The sequence below is a fragment of the Aspergillus eucalypticola genome, assembly GCF_003184535.1.
Source record: "Aspergillus eucalypticola CBS 122712 chromosome Unknown BO83scaffold_22, whole genome shotgun sequence".
NCBI classification, from domain to species: Eukaryota; Fungi; Ascomycota; class Eurotiomycetes; order Eurotiales; family Aspergillaceae; genus Aspergillus; species Aspergillus eucalypticola.
In genome coordinates, this window is record NW_020290296.1 from 358,375 (window position 1) to 377,553 (window position 19,179).

General features: G+C 49.3%; 7 protein-coding genes and 1 non-coding gene across 8 annotated transcripts; 4 read left to right on the forward strand and 4 right to left on the reverse strand.

Annotated features, from left to right (window-relative positions):
• The first annotated feature begins 412 nt into the window (after nucleotides 1-412).
• On the forward strand, nucleotides 413-486 carry BO83DRAFT_t199. The gene has a single exon. It is a non-coding gene; the product is annotated as a tRNA-Arg (tRNA).
• A 1,013-nt stretch (nucleotides 487-1,499) lies between these two features.
• Nucleotides 1,500-2,867, reverse strand: BO83DRAFT_380593 (dynein light chain Tctex-type family protein). The gene is made up of 5 exons (XM_025531782.1): nucleotides 2,778-2,867; nucleotides 2,513-2,589; nucleotides 2,344-2,382; nucleotides 2,167-2,241; nucleotides 1,500-2,096 (listed from the first exon to the last, which is right to left on the reverse strand). Exons 2-5 carry the CDS (start codon nucleotides 2,540-2,542, stop codon nucleotides 1,812-1,814), a joined length of 429 nt encoding a protein of 142 aa, XP_025385500.1. The 5' UTR covers nucleotides 2,543-2,589; nucleotides 2,778-2,867; the 3' UTR covers nucleotides 1,500-1,811.
• A 236-nt stretch (nucleotides 2,868-3,103) lies between these two features.
• BO83DRAFT_451079 (aminoglycoside phosphotransferase family protein) lies at nucleotides 3,104-4,206 on the reverse strand. The gene has a single exon (XM_025536829.1). It carries the CDS (start codon nucleotides 4,172-4,174, stop codon nucleotides 3,341-3,343), a length of 834 nt encoding a protein of 277 aa, XP_025385501.1. The 5' UTR covers nucleotides 4,175-4,206; the 3' UTR covers nucleotides 3,104-3,340.
• A 958-nt stretch (nucleotides 4,207-5,164) lies between these two features.
• BO83DRAFT_391257 (uncharacterized protein) lies at nucleotides 5,165-5,524 on the forward strand (the record flags this gene model as incomplete). Its single annotated transcript, XM_025532894.1, has 1 exon — nucleotides 5,165-5,524. One exon carries the CDS (start codon nucleotides 5,165-5,167, stop codon nucleotides 5,522-5,524), a length of 360 nt encoding a protein of 119 aa, XP_025385502.1.
• Nucleotides 5,525-5,759: 235 nt separating this feature from the next.
• BO83DRAFT_318987 (glutathione S-transferase family protein) lies at nucleotides 5,760-6,496 on the reverse strand (the record flags this gene model as incomplete). Its single annotated transcript, XM_025527759.1, has 2 exons — nucleotides 5,760-6,048; nucleotides 6,120-6,496. The coding sequence occupies 2 exons, from the start codon at nucleotides 6,494-6,496 to the stop codon at nucleotides 5,760-5,762; spliced, it is 666 nt and encodes a 221-aa protein (XP_025385503.1).
• A 2,100-nt stretch (nucleotides 6,497-8,596) lies between these two features.
• On the forward strand, nucleotides 8,597-9,768 carry BO83DRAFT_380595 (putative vacuolar transporter chaperon Vtc1). The gene is made up of 2 exons (XM_025531783.1): nucleotides 8,597-9,049; nucleotides 9,112-9,768. Exons 1-2 carry the CDS (start codon nucleotides 9,016-9,018, stop codon nucleotides 9,444-9,446), a joined length of 369 nt encoding a protein of 122 aa, XP_025385504.1. The 5' UTR covers nucleotides 8,597-9,015; the 3' UTR covers nucleotides 9,447-9,768.
• Nucleotides 9,738-11,102, reverse strand: BO83DRAFT_99519 (glucan 1,3-beta-glucosidase precursor). The gene has a single exon (XM_025537778.1). It carries the CDS (start codon nucleotides 11,010-11,012, stop codon nucleotides 9,852-9,854), a length of 1,161 nt encoding a protein of 386 aa, XP_025385505.1. The 5' UTR covers nucleotides 11,013-11,102; the 3' UTR covers nucleotides 9,738-9,851.
• Nucleotides 11,103-14,466: 3,364 nt separating this feature from the next.
• Nucleotides 14,467-18,063, forward strand: BO83DRAFT_401107 (uncharacterized protein; the record flags this gene model as incomplete). Its single annotated transcript, XM_025533443.1, has 5 exons — nucleotides 14,467-16,430; nucleotides 16,899-17,255; nucleotides 17,329-17,651; nucleotides 17,679-17,775; nucleotides 17,796-18,063. The coding sequence occupies 5 exons, from the start codon at nucleotides 14,467-14,469 to the stop codon at nucleotides 18,061-18,063; spliced, it is 3,009 nt and encodes a 1,002-aa protein (XP_025385506.1).
• Between the last annotated feature and the right edge of the window lie 1,116 nt (nucleotides 18,064-19,179).

The window sequence follows — 19,179 nt, forward strand, 5'->3', positions numbered from 1 at the left end:
ACTTAGCATTGTTATCCCTCCCCGAATATTATGCCCTTCTATCTTGTATGTTAACCATTGAGCTACGGATTGACTAGAATCGTGGTTAGTAGTATTCTGTAGGATTGATTTCACGGATAAGTTACTGACGTGTATGGATTGAAAATATATCATGGCGATTGGCAGTACCATTTCAACTCAGCTCTATCGGCCGAATTACAAGACGTAACAATACTTATGGTGTCGTTGAGCATGATATTTTACTCAATTAAAGATATCTGGAAAGATCACTTGTTTTACAAATTTCCTTCATGTCTTTTATATACGTGGAGGCTTTTCCCACCTAACCTTTTCTGTTATCTGATCTCTGGCATTGATTGCAGTTAGTGCGAGCTAGAGTATCGTAAAAGTAAACCGGTCATTCACCAAGGAGGCCCTTGTGGCGCAATCGGTAGCGCGTAAGACTTCTACTTTGTCATCTTAAGGTTGTGGGTCCCACCAGGGGCTATATTTTTTTTCAGATAGATCTAGTGATATACAGCCTCCTTCAGCATTAAGGCATGAAATTTCTCGCAGAGCGGTTTCGAAACGGGTGATTTTGGTGGGGAAACTTGATGTTTTGGAGCTTTCTATCTGAACTCTACGTATTGTCAAACAGAATATATATCACAACCTGCTTAAAAAGAAAAGGTATCTGAAAGCCGATCAACTTTCTCAAAACTACAATCTGATTGTCTACCATTTCGAGCTCAATGGGGGAATTTAGTGTGTATGGGGGTTATTAGGATAGTTAAAGTGGTTATAAGGGATTTATTTTCATTAGGAATTTATAGGGACTTTTTATTAGGGAATCTTATTTTTATTAGTTGAACTTATTCTATCAAAGTTAGCTAATAACGTAACTCCCGGCCGCACCGGCCACCCAGTACACCGCCCAACGCGTTTCTACATGCAACCACTCTTTCTATCAAAGGATGTGAATTAGCAATGAGTAGTACAATGATTCTAGGGCGGTGTGCTAGGGGTGACCGGTGCGGCCGGGAGTTACGTTATCTAACTACTTGAGTAGTAGTACTACTACAGTACTATTGAAATTCCGGGATCAACCAATCAACTGTGGGCAGTAGCTGCAATAAGTGTAGATTTGGGATTATGGCGACTAAGTACTCTGTGCAAGTATTGGCTTAGGGACTCTCGCATAATTGGAGGTGTGCAACTTTGATTGAATGTAGTTTTTCACAATGTAATGAAAGAACGGGGTCGCGCCTAATGCGGAGATGAATGTATTTTTCCTATGATACTATACCGTTTTCATGTGATTACTTATTCTTATCTATGGGTTGATAATGCTCTATATACTGTAACAAAAGATATGCCAAGGGGTACGTAGAAGCATGTAAGTACTAGTATAGACCCAACAAGTAAGCCATACACTAGATTCTACCAAGTACCTTTATTCCACTTGGGGGAAGATACTCTTCCTATTTGTACTTCTGTCCGTAGACTGCTGGTGGGTTTCCGGCAACTTGTAGTATATACGAAATATCAATTAGAATGACAAAGTCCACCCATCCCATACAAACAACTTGACACCAGCTGGTTACTTACTACACACAATCCAAGGAGCGAGAAACCCCGAAACAGAAAGCCACCCACCAAATCGCATCAAATACCTCCCTTCATTCCATACAACAAACCAACCACATAGAAAAAGAAGAACAAAATAACCAAAAGGCTTCAGAAAACTCCCCTTCAATTCATTACTCTATATGGAAAGAAAATCCCCAACCCATTCATCTCCAGCAAGAAACATAGAAAAACCAATAACCCTCCTAACCCAGCGCAAACCACGTCACACTAACAACAACGTCCAGACCCCGTTCCTCAGCGCCAGGATACTTGAACGTCCACATACCATCGCGGTTCACATCCCAGAAAGCTCCGGACGCAGAGTGCATCCCGCGCTTGCCGGTGTTGCTGGTCGCGCCGTCAGCGGCGGCGGACTTGTCGATGAGGCCTTGTTGAACGATGGTGCTGTTCACAGTGAAGCGGTAGGGAGGGGCGGTCGAGGGAGTAGAGGGGGCGGTGGCAGTGATGAGGGCTTTCAGGATGGTGTTCTATTGGATTCGATTGAGTGGTTAGATTGATGTTGGAGGGGGTAGTTGTGGGGGTGGGGGGAGTAGGTACAATGATCTGAGAGTTCCAGTCGCCGACTTTGGTGTGTTCGTACTCAGTCACATCTTTGAGGGCGGTGTCGCAGGCCTATATTGGGGGGAGAATTGGTGGTTAGCCTTGATTCGGGGGGAGTAGTGGGTTGTCGGTGGAAGTGGGAGGCCATGAATGTGAAAGTAAGGGTGAACGCACCTCGGTGGCGATCTTGGTCAATTCGGGGATCGGAACGGGCTATGCGAGTCGAATAGTAAGTATATTGTAACGAGTTGTCCGTCTGGATAGGTACGCGAGAGGGGTCGGATGACGTTCGGATTGCGGGCTATCCAGGTACGATCATTGCACGGGGAGGGTGGTGACACACCGAAGAGGGGGCAGCAGCGTCGACGGCCATTGTGAATGAAAGAGTTGGATTTGGTGTAAGATATGTTTTGCGTGAGACTTGAAGGCTAGCTGTCAGTTAATTTCGCGCGGGTCTGGTTGTAGATAGGGGATGTTCGTCGGGAAAGAGTGATAACCATGGGATGCTGGAGATGCGATTGTGGGGGGATGGACAGACAATGCGGCTCCGGGGCCGGCGAACCAAGCAACACGGGCTGATGGAATTGACGGATAAGATGGCCACTCACTCAATGCAAGATGCTATGCTATGCTGGTATGCGCGGAAGTGTCAAGGCGAGTGCGACAGCAGCGAAAGAACAGCTAGCGGGCTGGTGCTGAAGGATGAATGTTTGGGGGCTCGCCGTCGACTGGCATCATGGCTGTCGTTTTACGCTTCTTGATTGGCCGGGTTGGATACAAAGCTAGGCTGGGAGGGGTTAGTGTCCGATCCAAGACCGGACTAGCTGATTACTTGGTTGGGATTAGCTCATCAGCTGCCATCTGCCTACTCCGTACAATAGCCAGACTATACAATTGAATTAAACTCCAGCCTTCTGCGTCCTACCATTGAGATACATTATTCACCCTGCAGATACTCTTGCTGGAGAAGGCTAATGTTTCAAGCCTACGATTGACTACATACTGATACTCTATTCCAGGTGCTGTAGAGTCACTTGTGCTCCTTATTTATCATGCAAACTATCATTTTATCCATCGGATCAGTATTGCTTCCAGCTTCCTTAGCAAATTATACGGAGTATAGAAAGACTATCCATCGAGACTTTGCATACAATCCATCGAATACTTTCCCTCAGTCCCCCAAGCGATTATACCATTGCAAATTACGCAGGTCCTTCAGGAAACTTTTGGCATCTTCATGACTATCCACACGCTGTCGCAACAACTCTCTCCATTCAGCGTCCTTACCGGTAGAATCACAGGCAATTCCAAGATACTCATACCATATGGGATAATAAGCCGCAAACTCCCAATCAATGATCCCAACGAGCTGCCCGTATTTGACCATAATATTGGAGATATTAAGGTCGCCATGCGTAAGGACATAAGGGCCGCATTCAGGGAAACGCTTCATCAATTCATCCTTTTTGTCCGATAATGCTGAAGACGATAGTTCACGGCTGATGGCATCCCGAAACTCAGAGTCAGATTGGAAAGGTCCCTGGAGCTTACCATCATCAAATATCATATCTAATGGACAGGCTCCTCCATCAATGCCTTGTATACTCGGCGAAGTGATAGACTGCAGTTGCTTGCACACGTCGGCCACCTGATCTGCGATAGTGGCCTTTTGGTCCTTGGACAACCGCGGCCAGGCATTCTCGAGTGTCTCACCGTCCAGTTGTGTCTGCATCGAGAAGTGGTTCCCATTTTGATCGACCCAGTTACGGTCAGCTTTTGGTGCTGGGATATGAGGATGAGATACAAGTAGATGCAGCGCTTGACGTTCGTTTTCCAGAGATTCTTCGAATTTGGGGTGTGCTTTCAAAATCAAATCGGTGCCGATTGCCCATACGCCTCCTGCTCGCGAGCCGCGGATAAATCGTATGGGGTTGTAATGCCGGCGCATCGATTGCTCCGCCAAACTGCATCCGCACTCATCATAGCCGGTGTATGTATCGGACATGGTGTGAATTGATTGGAATTTCTCAGGAGTAGAAGATGAGTGGAGAGTCCTAGGTCAGGGTCAGACAGATTGGATACGGAGACGACCAGTCCCTATTTATGTGACATGGCCAACAAGCCATGGAGGGGTTTCAAATTGTCAATTTGTTCTCTGGCATTAAGCAAGGATTGCGCTGGAATTGAAGCGGAAGTTGCCTATGGATAGCTGAATCTTGGCTTTGGAGTGTGGCTCGTACCTTGGATACTACGGGTTGTATATACACTATGCTGTGGTGGTTAGCGTTATTGAGCAACGTAACCTCCCACCCAATGAACATATCAAACTTACTATAGTATCTGTTCTGATTCCAGAGTCACGTTGTGTACTCGGCTGGAGCACTGAGATTATGTTTGTTTTCTTGGATGGAATTGTATAAACTCCGTGTCGTTCTGAAAGGCTTCTTTATGTCCTTAAAATCCTTTGTTCAATTGAACCATTGACTAACAATACTTGGTATTCTGTGGAGGATGTTGCCATGAATCTGCCCACAATGCTTGGGACGAACCGTAAATTAAGTTCCAACTTTCATCTCTGCTATACATACATGTCGAGATGAGCATATTCACTTTCGATATGGCCCCGTTACATGATTCCGTGAATCACCGTTAAGCGGAGCACCTTTCGATACTCTATATTACTTGACATTACGATGCGATTAGTTGCCTTGAATATCTACATTATCGTGAAGGCAACGAGTGGTACTTTCACCACAGCAAACCTTGGCTGAACAACGCCAATAAAATGCATGTCTTATTTCACCAGGTTCTTTGTTTCGATACCTATCGTGGTAGTCTATATAGACATGGAGGTAGAGGTCAATTTCTTGAGTATCTAATCGAACCTTGCAACCCAGCAAAGATACAGCAACCACAACTAAAGCCCTACCGAGCACACAGACATATCCATTCCCCACCTCCTCAAACAGCCCACTAGCAACCTACAGTCTTCAACATGCCACCCGCCCTGAGTAAAGAACAAGTCACCCGCAGGAAGGAATATCTCAAACAACGAGACAAGATGTACTCAATCGAGAAAGACGAACTCTTTCCGCTTCTCGAGCAACGGTTCGATATGTGCAACAAGGTCTGCGACAGGTCCGAGATTGAAGACCTTTTAGAGCCTTATCGAGATGCATATCAACCAAACACCACTCCGCAGAAGATCTCGGAGATAATTCAGCTGATTGAACTGACCATCAAATTGTCCCTTTTACAGAGGCTGCCGGTGGGCTCAAGGGATTATTATAAGGAGTTCAGTCTTGAAAGGCTGTGTGAGGATGTTACACGTCTTTATGGGGTTGTTGAATTCTAGGAGGTGATATGATGGGTTTTGACAGTAATATTTGAGTGATACCCTGGGATTGCGATGTTTGATGTATACTGTATCGCTGCTATACATACTTAATACTATATATACACTATAAAGTGCTTGGCCTGTTGAGTAATTGGTTTTACATACTGTTATCGTAACTATTGAAAGCTTGTTCCCCCAATATTAACGTATCTCTTTAGCTATGATAAATGCAGTCAACCACTGAACCCTGAGTCTACTCCGGGCCCTGTCCCTTAATCTTCACATAAGCTCTTTTCACCTCCTCCAGCTTAGCCATCCCAGCCAGCCAACGCTGAAGCAGGGGATAGGAATCCAAAGACAGGCCCGCAAAACTATACTGTCTAACCCAGGGTTCCGCATGATAATCCACGGCGGTAATCTTTTCGGGCAGAATACTCTCTCCATTCGATTTCTTCACCTGCCCCTCCAACACCCCGAAGCAGCGATAGACCTGCGCTGAATACCTATCCAGCGCATCCTGGTTCTTCACTTCATGGTAATTCCTTGACGTGATGTTAGCATATCTCGAATTTGATTGTGAAATCTTGTCAACCAAGTAGGTAGGCAGAAATACCTGAACCAATTAACCTGACCCAACATCGGCGCCAAATTGGTGAGTAGGAAATACTCCCATTTCTCCAAGTCGACAATATCCTGCTCTTCCTTACCGGCAGGACCTAGCTTCCCTTCGTGGTCATACACTCGGCGGATATAGTTCATGCATGCGCCGGATTCCCAGGCCACGACGCCCGTGTTCGGGTCCTGGAGGGAGGGGAGTCGACCATTTTCGTTGATCTTCAAGTATGCCTCGCCTTTGACGCCTTTTTTGGGGTCGTCGCCAAATTCCCAATGTTGGACGTCGTAGGGAACTTTAAGGGCTTCGAGAGCGATTGCGATCTTGATGGGATTGGGGCCCGTGGCGTGGGCGTGGAGGAGTAGAGGTTTGGTCATTGTGGATAGAGACCTTTTTAGAAATGATTGCATGTTGATGAATTTTGGATAGAGGGTATGTGCCTTTTATAATCGAAATATTGTTCAAATGATACTTTGGCTTATTAATCTACTACTATGGCAGGGCTTAATAATGCCCTCTAACTAGGTTCTCCACTGTCTTGTTTCTGAAAACGTTTAATGGAGCTGCGAACTTGGTATCCTGCGCAGTGACAATTGGAGACATCAATTGGAGCCGGTGATAGTATTGATAAGTATCATCGGATCGTAATTTTTTCAAGGGGGGTCCCTAGTACTCTCAATGATATCAGTGGGAGTAACTATATAACAATAATATCGTGGTTATTAGGTAGAAGAAAGTCATTGTGTAGCTGGACATAGCATAATAGAAGGAATGCTTTACTGGATGTATCGTGCGTAATCTAAGCACTGATGCCAGTCAGTTGCCAACATATTCCTGACCCCACTAATAGCTCTCTGGTCCTGCTCATTTGCCTATATGGAATCAAGGTTGCCAGTAAAGATGGGAGACCATGCTGCTGTATGGATGGATATGGATCCTGACGTTCAACAAGACCCGAATCACACCCACACCCATAGATCTTTTCTCTAACCCGAACGCGCCAAATTTTATTTTTTTTTTTTTTTTTTATTTTTTTTTTTTTTAACGCATAACCTGGGTAGTTAATAATGTATCTGGAAGTTAAGATAGGTGTATAATGCTGCACGCAGCATGAATATCTACTCCAACCACTCAAGCTGTAACCGACTCCAACAGCAGCCCTACTCCAACGCGACATTCCTACTCCAACTCGACCTTTTTACTCCAATTACGTCGACCCTTGCTCGAAATACTTCATTTACATGAAAGCTCTGTCAATAGAGGTAAAATGCAATTTCACACTATATCTTATTCTACAATATCACTCACCTAAACTAGCCATCACCCCAGTACACTTTCAGTTGTACACGTACCCCATCTAGGAGGAATTGAAGTTAAAAAAGTCTAGCCAATCTTCAAACTAGCCACCGATCTCTTTGGCCACAGTTAAATGCGAGTTCAAGTGAAGTAGTTCACATACTGGGAAGCATGATGCCTCAAAATCACGGGGAATGTTCGTGCTTGGTACTCACAATGGTGGAGAATGAATAACTGTTGGTCTATTCATTTGCGGCACCAGTGAACTTTGCACCCTTTTTCACACATTAGGCTCAATTTGATCAAACCACTGCAATTAATACGCTTCATGACTTACAGACATGTTAACTTTAGTGAGATTCTAGAAAACACAGATAAACCAGTTAATTTTTGAGCAGCCAAAGCGCGTTCTTTACAGATCACCCTTCACAGTGTTTTGATAGTTCTCAAGCACTGTATACAGGCCTACCAAGTTAAGCTCTCATTGACTAGCCAAGAATCCTCAAAAGACCTCTCCTTTGCTTGATATAAATCTCTACCTTTTCACACAGATGCTGAAAGACCTCAAGCATTCACGTTCGAGGTGATTGTTACCAACAAAGTCAATAATGTCATCAGCACCCGCAGCTCCTACGGCCCCGGAAACCCACGAATGCTTAGGTACACTCAGGCAAAGTTAGGTCTCCCACTCTCGACGCACATACACCATGCCGTCCCTTACAGCTGTGATAGCCAACAGGGACTATATTGCATGTAAACGGTTCCTAACCGCTGCACACTCCACCGCACTAGATTCTGACAACCCACTGCATCAGGCTGAGCAAGTCGAGAGAATGCTACGGGAAAAGAATTCCGCTGCACGGTAGATCCATAATCTCTCTTGTCTGTTGTCCTAGGAATTCAGTTCCCCCCTTAACCGCAAGCTATCATACATTCATACTAGTAGTAAAGTAGACCCCAAGACCAATCGGCACCGGCGGGTCCAACCGGGCAATCACAACAACACGTTGCGGCACGTGCGCGCTACCCGGCGGTGAAGCACGGCAGAAACAGCCGCGGCGCGTTACACTAAACCCGAAGCAGACAAAGTGTCGGGCGTCAAGCGGGGAAAGTTGAGCAGCTCGTCTCGATCCAGTGGTGTTTTTTTACTGTCCAGTACCAATCATGGCTATTACATCAATCCCCCCCGGAGCTTAAATCTCTCTTCCCTCTTGTCTCTCTCTCTCTCCTTTAGAGAACTAACTCAACTTGGAACTAATCTAACGTTAGTTTGGCGTCTTCTTATCACCACCACTGCAACTAGTTACTCCGTGCAGAATTCTCTTCTCTTTCTGCCTCTCTCTCTCTCTTTTCTTTTTTACCCTTCCCACTCTCTGTCTTCTACCTATCTCCTACTCTCTTATCTTTTTCTCTCCCAGACAAGAAAAGAAACAAGTCACACGACCTGCTGCAGCTCTCCAACTAGCTTAGTTACCTGCACTACAATCTCCCTTCTCATCCCCTCTCCTCCTCCTCCTCCTCCTCCTCCTCCTCCTCCTCCTTCTTCTCCTCCCTTGCTACTATCCTCTCACAACCACACCACCTTACCTCACAATTAAAAATGTCCTCCCAACCACTCCTCCAAACCGCCCCAGGTAATCCCTCCCTCCCTCCACAATCCCCCACCCCCTTCAACCCAAATCCTAACACCGAACAGGAAAAAGAATCGCCCTCCCCACACGTGTCGAACCCAAAGTCTTCTTCGCCAACGAGCGCACCTTCCTCTCATGGCTGAACTTCACCGTCATCCTAGGCGGTCTCGCCGTCGGTCTGCTGAACTTCGGTGACCGCATTGGCCGCATCTCCGCCGGTCTGTTCACCATCATCGCCATGGCCGCGATGATCTATGCGCTGGTGACCTTCCACTGGCGCGCGCAGAGTATTCGCAAACGAGGCCAGAGTGGAATTGATGATCGCTTCGGGCCGACGATCCTCGCTATGGCGCTTTTGGCGGCCGTCGTGGTGAATTTCGTGCTCAGGATGGTGGAGTGATTTTTCTATTCTATTGGTTTTTGTCTGTGTGAGTGTCGAGGGTGAGGGTATGGGGATTGGGTGTTTGTGTGATGGGGAAGGCATTGATCGGTGCTGGTCGCTGGTTTATGTTTGTATCTTTGTGGGTGAGAATCGTCTTGGGTATAACTGTGTCAATGAATGAGTTGTTGGGGAGCAAATTGAAGGAAGATGATATGTATTGTTTCATGCTGTTTGTTAGTAGTATTGAGCATTCTTTTCCTACGAGTCTAGACTGTGTTTTAACTAGTTTGTTACTGGGTTTGTTGTTAAAAGTTCATCAATAGTACCCACTCATGAGCACACTCATCTCCTCATAGTTCATACCTATATACATATCACAATCAATCAATCATACAACCAAGCAACTGCAGCTGCAGCTGCAGCTCAACTAAAATACCCATCGTCAATGAACGTCTCATAACACCAATAATCCTTCTGCTCGCCCTGCCCATCCACACTCGTATTTCCCGTATACTTGGCCGTCCAATACGCACTCCCCTGGGAATAACTCTGCCAAATATCCAACCCCGCCAAAACATTCCTCTTCCTCAGCGCAAACGTATTATTGTACGTAGCCTGAATAGCCCACTCGCCCACAAACACAGGGAACTTGCCCGTGCCGGACTTCTCCCGGGCATCCGCAAGAATATACTCGGGCAGATTCTCCGACGTGGAATCCATATGCTCGTAGTAATAGTGATGCGTGTCGAAGACGAGGTTCGTACTCGCGGGGAAATCTCCCTCCCAGTATTGCGGGTACTTGAAGCTACCTTGGAACATGACGGGGATATTGGGGTTCACCGAGGCAACTCTTTGGATGACGGCCCGGATGTACTTGAGCACCCAGGCGGCGCCGTGGTCCGTCAGGGCAAGGGGCGTGCCGAAGACAACCATGTTGGTGTTGTTGTCGGCGGGTTCGCTGATGGGCTCGAGGGTGTAGGATTGTGGGGATCCCGAGGTTTGGATGAAGTTGATCACTTGATCGATCACTTGCAACGAGTAGTTGAAGTTGGTCTCGTTGTAGAACCAGTACCAGTGGCCGGTGGCTTCGCCGATGGTTAGGCCGTTCACGCCCCCGGGGAGGGAGTGTGTGTCGATCACGATGTGCATGTTGTAGGTGCTGATGGCGTAGTCGGCGATTTCTCGGAGGTAGGCCGTTTGGTTACCGGAGTAGAGTTGCGAGCTGGGGAGGTCGATCCATGCGGCGTAGGTTGTGGGGATGCGCAGCACTGTGATACCGGCGGACGCGAGCTTGTCGATGTCGGCCTTGGTGATCCAGGTCGCGTAGCGATGCTCGAGGACAGGGCCGCATTGGGCGCCGAGGTGTTCGCAGAGACCCCATTCGTCGGAGGCGCCGCCGGAATATGTGTCCCAGAAGTAACTGTCTATTGTGGACTCTTGCACGAGCCAGCCGCCGAGATTGACGCCGTTGCCTTTAAAGGTGCGCCAGTCGATGTAAGAAGAGTTTGGGGGGCTGGCGAAGGGGGCTGCGAGGGCGGTCTGCGCGCAGCCCAGCGCAGCGAGGAACCCTAGTAGATTGTACATTGGGAGCGAGTCTCAAGGAGATAGATGATGTGGACCGGTGCTTTGACTTCGTTTGTCGGCATAGTTCCAGCACTTCTTATATCTCGTCCATGCTTGTGCTGCCGGCACATGGCCTCTGTCCCGGACCGAGATATCTGGATAACCCGACGAGCCATTCTTTAGCTAGTTCTGAGTTGAAGGATGCTTAGCACTGAGCCAAAAGGTTATTCGACGACGAGGGAAGCCAAGGTCCCAAGTCGGGCCATCCGAGGAGCTCAATATGGCCAAGCTCGTCCGTCATTTGACCTAAAGATCGAATACAGCAATAACAGCGAGCGCCGGTTAAATGAGCCATGAAGATTGTCTTCACTAGCTACAAACAGTAGACACCGGCGCGCAAATATTCCCGCATGACGAATTAATTTGAGCGTAGTGCGGGGTGTGGGGTAATAGGCTTAGGGAATCTTTTCTGCAGTCGGCACCTTAGAAACATCCGAATAACGGCCCCCTCCCGCTCAGATGAGGATCAACAAGTTCAAAACCATCCCCTTTGGAAGATGACTCGGAAATTCCATGCCTCGGGACAATGAGGTCCGAGGAGAGGTGAGATTCTCGGGTGTCCCGACGGCAGAGGCACCTGAGGCCAAGAGATTACCGTGGTTATAAACCGGGAGCACCCAACGCCTCGAGCCTCTAAGCCGTCAGCATGATTCTCCAGGAAAGAATATGGGAAGCCTACTGCCAGCACATTTTTCTAGGACAGTCGACCGCTTGAGCGCTTGGAAGGCAGGGTTGAAAATCAGCTTCCTCTGTCGGTCATTGCGATGCTAGTCAACGGCAACCCAGCAATGAGGATAAAGCGACAGGCCATGTTGGATGCGAGAGTGATGGAAGCTGTCGGCCTCAGGCATAAACCTCTGTGATATAGGCGGTGGCATTGTGGTAGACCCCTTATTGTGGGAGCAACTTCGTATTGAGTGCCCCTCCTCTGGCAGGAATACCTTAGGGGGCGTCTGGGGGTGGAGAACCAACGAGCAAGCGTGCCATGAAGCAGTGCTGGCGTGAACTCAATCGCAAGCTATGCTGTGGCTGGTGGAGATGATAGGCAGACGAGGACGCGAGTGGATGATGTAACGAGCCTTGCTCAACCGCCGATCCCGGGTCTGATCTGCTGGTGGAAAAGGAGTGATAAGACAGACGGTGCGAGAGCGAGCAAGAGCCAGATAGTGGGAAGGGAACAATGCCCATGTGTAGTGAACCTAAAATCGGGTGGTTGAGGAACAGATCCATGGAACTACGAGTTGTCATGAGCGAATTGGCATCGGTGGGCAGTGCAATGTGGTGGTGGTGGTAGCCTAAATGTCTGACTGGGAGTGTCACAGGGTTTTAAAAGGATCTCTTTCATGGCAAGCATAGCCAGCAGATTGGGGGAGAGAAGAAGCGAGAATCCATGTTATAACTAGGGCAGTTGGGGGAGTACAATAGTGTGTGTTTAATCTACCTGGAGGTGTCTCAACTTTCAGACGGAGGGTACTTGACCGGGTAGTTGCAGCAATGTAACGAGACGGGGGGTTTCATACCAGTACGGGTATGCGTAGGAATTGGAAAGAATAGAAACCCGCCCGCTGTATGTATGGTATGGTACTTTGTGGGCGGCAAAAGACCCCTGCTAGAGCGGATGTTAGCGCGGCCAATACCCCGGGCATCCATGGCCCAGTCCAGGCCCGGCATCACATCATGGGCTCCACTCGTTCAGGCAGTGATTCGACGTGTCATCCTCCTCCATCAATAATAGCAGCAGCTGCTGTATGTATGTATGTACTACTCTAGTACTGCAACTCGCTTTTGGATGGTCCTTTTGTCGCCCGGTTTTCCTCCCCTGTCACAAGTAGTCACTCACACTCACATATTGTAATCATGATGAGAGAATAACTAACTAATCCCATCTCTCTTTTTCTCTTCTTTCCCCCCCCAGTTGAACTGACTGACTAAACCACCACCACCACCCCTTGAATACTTCCTCCACTCCCGTATCCCGGGTTCTTCCTTCTTCTCCCAACTTCTTTTCCCTACTTACCCTTTCCACTCAACCAAAATCCTTCGTCTTCCCAATTAACCTTTTTTCGCCTCTCAAACCGGTTTGGTCCCTGGTCGGACTTCCGTAAGTATTGAAATTCCCCTCTCATCGGGTTCCTAATTATCTCCCAATAGTCGCCTTTTTTCTTAACGGTATTTTCCCTCCAGGTTGACCTGAACAACACCACCAACAACAACATCAACATCAACATAATTATTCAAGATTATGATTATTATTCTGGCTACTATTACCACAACTGTTTTCTAACCCGACAACGTCCGCCTTCCTTCGTCTCGCTTGGTACTCCTCTCTCTCTCTCCCTCCCACCCATTCTTTCTTCTCTTTCTCCCAACCGTACTCTCCCTCTCTCTCTACAACACCTCTCGATTTCTCCCTCTCTTGGGTTTGACTACCTACTACTACTAGCTTCGGGTGCTATCTATTCATTCCACTCGAACTACTTTACTATCCACACCCACACTAGAATAACTAGTATCTACCACTGGTTATTATTAATAGATTACGCCACCACCCAACCTACTTACCATTACCATCCCGTGAGAACTGGGAAGGGTTGCCCTCTTACTTCTACCACCATCAATCACTACTACTGCTGCTACTACTACTTACCTAGCCGTGGATCCGCTTCAGCTGGCTTCCCCTTCCCGGCGTGCATGTGACCTGCCTGGGAAGGAGGTTCCTCTTTAGGTTTTGCTTGATAGTTTGAACGCTCTCGCTGTGTCTTCCAGGATTCCGACCGGTCTTTATTATTCTGCTGGTCTTTGTTCACTACTTTTTGGTCGCTCCCTCCTGTCCTGTTCCTCCTTCCCCTCCCAACTTAATCTGGTCATACTTGGGGATCCAGACAGCCCGGACTCTTATCATCAATATCCCTCTTCCTTTTTCGACCAATCCTAGTTGCCCTTCCAACTCCCTTCCCCCAGTCTGATCCAATAATCTTACGTCTTCACGCAGCAGCCTTGTTGCATGCTTTCACTGTCGGAGCTCCGGCCATCCGTTTCTTGTTGGGGCTCCCCCCGTGTTTCCTTTCTCCCCCTTGCTGGGTTCCCACCGGTCGCAAACAACGACGTCTGACCGATCGGCGGCAACCTTCATTCCCTCGTTGCCTGCTCCTCTCTTCCCTTCATTTTACTCCCATCGTTCTCCCCCGGATTTAGATCGCATTTGCATGCACAGGTGCATGGGGTCTGCGTGGCAAACAACTTTCGACTGTACCGTGCTTCTTACGTGGCGCCTCTAAACTTGTCGCATTCCCGTCGCATTTGCGCAGATCCGCCTCTCTACATTCTTCCGCGCTCAACCTCGCATGGCATGTTTCGCCTGCTTCCTTGGTCCTCTGCTATCGGGGGCAACAAGGTGATGGCCGAGGAGCTTAAAATGCTCTCGACCTCGCCGCACTGCGCCGCCTCGGGCGTTAGTGGCCTGCCATTACCGCAGTTGAAGCGCAAGCGCTCTGATTCCAGCGATTCCGCCCCCGCTCGAGATGCCCCGGTCGCAACCAAGCTGCGCGCCGACGATGCGCCCTCAAAACCCGTCAGCGTTCAGCAAGACCCTTCCCTACCTGCCACCAGCGCCGTGACGGTGTCGCACCAAGCTGGGCCGGACGGTCGCGCCCAGCCGATCTCGGAGTCGTCACATCCGTCGCAATCTGGTCAAAGCGCGATTACAAATGTCTCGGAGATAACGCAGCAGGACGGCACTTCCCCAAAGATCGACGCGGACACGCTACGCGAGACCCTTGAAGCGCAGCTGAGTCTGGAGGTGTTGTTGAAACACAATGAGCTCAGACTGATCGATCAAGAGATTGCCAAATGCCAGGTCGCGCTGGAACAACTCCGTCGATGTGCCGAGATACCATATCCGGGATCCAGGGTGGCGGGCTATTCGCAGTCGGTCAGCAATGGTACGGGTGTCGCGGTCTGGGCTCCTGAAAATGGACCTGCGCCGCAGTCTCCCGCGCCATGGGGTGTCGTGGAGGGTCCCTACTCGCGCCACTACTCTAGATGGCTCCTACCGGATCCTCGATTCGACGGTGGCGAAGTTGAGCCCGATACTCCTCTCAGTGGGCTACCTCTCATGGAAGGCCGCACGACGCGGGGGAGTTCGGGCGATCTGGGCTCGCTGGCTGGCAAGACACGGCCTCAGCGCGGCTCGGCAAGTGCTAAGCTCCAGGCTCTGCCCAACGGCTACCCAGCACCCAAGGACAAGGCTGGTCCCATGCTTATTCGACGAAAGTCGGATAATGTACTTGTCAAGCTGGTGTGTCTGGACTGCGGTCGGGACAATTTCTCCAGCACCCAAGGATTCATCAACCATTGTCGCATTGCACATAGTCGGAACTACACCAGCCATGATGCAGCGGCGATGGAGTCTGGCAAGCCCGTTGAAGTCGACGAGGCTGGCGCCGTTGTTGGCGGCCGGGTGGAGAGCTCCAGTACAGCAGGCACCGGCGGGTTCGTCCACCCGCTGATTCGAACTGCACATGGCATTGAGCCATCATCTAAAACACCGTCCTCTGCGTCTGAAGCCGCGGGCGGTAACGCAAGTCCCCGGAAGCGATCCTGCCCGAGTCGACGGGCATCGACCGGGGTGGAAACTCCTCGTGCGGCTGCCCGTCCCCAGTTGGAAAACCACCGTGGCACACCTGTTGCCGCTGCCACTTCGAGTCATACTTCGTTCATGGGCTCGCCCGCTACCCCTCACCTGTCGTCTCTCATGCAGTCCCGGGGCGTGGGGCTCGACCTTGATCGGTTGGTCGGGGAGGCAAAGACAACAGTGGATCTGGGCGAGTACTCTTCGGACGAGGGCGAGTCGGACAGCGAGTCTGTGGCACCACCGGAAGCGATGAGTCACGAGCAGAAGGCGGCTGCAGTCCGTGCGGGCAGGCAACCCATGCGGACCACGGCCTCGCAGACTGCGCCCCAGCGCCCGGGCAGCCGCAAGGGGCTCGATAAAACGAGTCACAACCCTTTTCCCTTCGAGTCATTGACCCCGACCAAGCCTGTTCCCTATCAATCTCCCTATGGAGCGGTGTCCCGGCCGCCGCAGCTCGACGGGCTGCGAGAGGTGGACGGGACCGAGCCCTCGTCCAACCTCAGCCCAAATACTATCGAATCGAACCAGGCGCCAAGTCTCGTCAGTGATGACGACGACTATGAAGCGGCCTCGGATTCGGAGAGCCCTGGGCCTAGCTCGTCGGAGGCGGGCGATGCGGAGGAGGATTTCGGTCATATTGGCGTGGAAGACGACGAGGACAGCACGACGTCCACGACGGCGCCAGAGGCCAAGTCGGACATGGGCATGTTCCGGCGCCGGAACAAGAAGAAGAAAGAAGGGGTCATGTCGGCCTCACTGGGACCATTAAGTCGCAGCCGGGATGAGAAGCGCGTGAGCTTTGCGAGCCCGGATGCGAGCCCTGCCAAGGGCAAGAAGGACAGTCCGCGCCGGCCTAGCGGACGATAAACGATAGAATTGCACGTGTTTAATGTATGAGGATACTCTCCTTTCCTTCATGTATGGACTTTAGGTACTTGATAAATTGCGGTCAGGAATTTTGCGAGCGGCCGGGGTTTAGGATGGTTTAGCGATGGCGGATATGATGATTAGTAGACGCCTGTAACAAATGCTTGAATTATACCTACATTGTAGTGAACTCTGGAATACTAGATTGTAGATTGATTGATATGGAAGAACCCTACCGCTCGGAAGCGGCCAGACCATCCGCAGCTCCGTAATCCCCAGACAAACCACAACCGTTATCCCCCATCTTACCTCTAGCAAAAATCCAACACACCAATAATCATACAAAGTACAATGAACCACCTCCACCCCCAAACCATCACCCCCCAAACCTTCCAACACCTCCTATCCCTCTACCCAAAAACAGTGGACCTTCTCTCCCGCCGCAAAGCCGCCGCCAAGATCAAGCGCAAACCGGCAGCGGCAGCAGCACCAAAAACAAAGCAAAAATCATCCTGGACGGCGACAGGCACGAGATCAAAAGCAGAAGAAGAGTTTATTACTGCTAAAGTTAATGAGTTCTTGTCGCTGGATGGGTTCAGGTATGAGGGATTACCGGGAGTGGTTGCTACGAGGGCGGAGGAGGGGAAGGATGGGTATGGATACTTGGAGAAAGACGAATTGGTGAAGTTGATGGAGTGGAAGATGTATCTCACCCTTTCTTTTTCTTTTTCTTTTTCTTTTTTTATATATATAAAACCTGTACTGATATTAAAATAGGCAACATGGCACCTTTCGCCCAGCATTACTAGGCATGATACGCTCGAACTCAGAGAGTGTGGTTAGGGATGCTACGGGGAGGGCGTTTAAAGCACTCACCGCCCATCATACTTCTAAGGAAGGTCATGAGGAGAAGGAGAAGTTTCCAAGCGAAGCGTTGGATAACCTGACGAAAGCGTTACGAGGCGTGGGAGTGGCTACGGCTTCGTTGGTGTTGTCGCTTGCTTCTACTGCAGATGTGCCGTTTTATAGCGATGATGTGTATTTGTGGGTTTGTATGGAGGAGGTTCCATCTTCTACTTCTGGATCTGACTCTGGGGAGGGTGAGGCTCAGGCTGAGGCTGAGGCAGAAGCAGCAGATAGAGTTAAAAGAGGGGTGTATAAGCGGGTGAATGGCGAGTTGAATGTCAAGTATACGATGAAGGAGTATCGAGAGCTATGGGAGGGGTGAAGGGGTTGAGGGAGAGGTTAGAAGGAAAAGAGAAGGGAGTGTCTGGGTCGGAGGTGGAAAAGGTGGCGTTGGTGGTGAGGTACTATTATGCTTTGTTGGGGGGTGGGCAGAGTGATGATGGGGATGGTGGTGGTGGTGATAAGAAGGGATCTGAAGGAATGAAGGTGGAGGAAGAAAAGGAAGAAACTAAAAGGGAAAAGAGAAAGTTGGAGGATGAACAACCAACAGGAGAAGGCAGACGGAGAAGCAAGAGATTGGACAGTCGCAGGATCAATCCTGCTTGATTTATGGAGTACTTTATTCTGGAGTACTGTTGAATGATATGGAAATTGATGGTTGTGATAAGTACTCATTTAGTGCGAGATTAGGATCCATTTGCCATTAGCTGCTCCATTGACGTGCATGAGATACGTAAGTCCACTTCGGACTCGGTATAAATCACCTGTTTGGGTGTAGATGCCACCGAGATGAGCTATAGAAGACATGCTTACTCTAATGTAACTAGTAAATGAAGTCGGTTCAGCCAGAGCTAGTTTACGTGCCAATATGCATAGCAATGTCTTTGTTCATGGTCTAGTTGCCCCCGCAAATATGTAAAATTAAGGCGGGTCTGAGCTCCTGACGGTGTAAACCCGAATACGAATGATCCAGCTTTTCATTATCAATGAATGCATGCTTAATATCATGCCAGAGGTTCCCCCGACGATGAATGAATCCACAGAGCGACCCACATGGGAATTTCTGGCCGTGGGGGAACCCTAGAACAAGGGAGATGAAGATAGATACATACCAGACTTCAACGGGCCAAGGAAGCTGCAGAACTATATAATGCCCATACCAAGTGAAGAATTTATGTGTGCAGATGGCTGCCATGATCGATGACAGCCTGGCTTGGGTGCTACGAGTGGTGTAGCTATTTTCTAAGGATTGCTGTGCCTTCTACTACCTTAAATAGCACTGTTTATAGATTGGAGGAGACTGGGGCAAGAAATGGGTAATGATCACGTGAGTAGGGTCACACTCAGGGGTTTAGTTTAAACTGGATTCATTCTTGGCTCTGAAACATCTCCTTAATTGCTTCAACTATACTATCATTCTTGGCATGATATGCATTCCGTTTTCGGTTGGCATTTGCATCGTCTCTCTCTCTCTCTCTCTCTCCGATGGCAAACCGATCCTTGGATGCAACTGCACAGCAAACCGCCGGGGAAGCCAGAGATTGCGCGGTCGCCAGATTAATGCTGCCTGACTGGTATATTATTAATCCATCATGACCCATTTCGCCATCTGCGACTCCAGTGGCGTGCATAGCATACGTACTCGAACTGTCACCTGTCCTGTTGGCGTTCTCTTCTAGTACTACTATCCAAGTGCCGCATTCGCAACGCCATCCGTTTTCA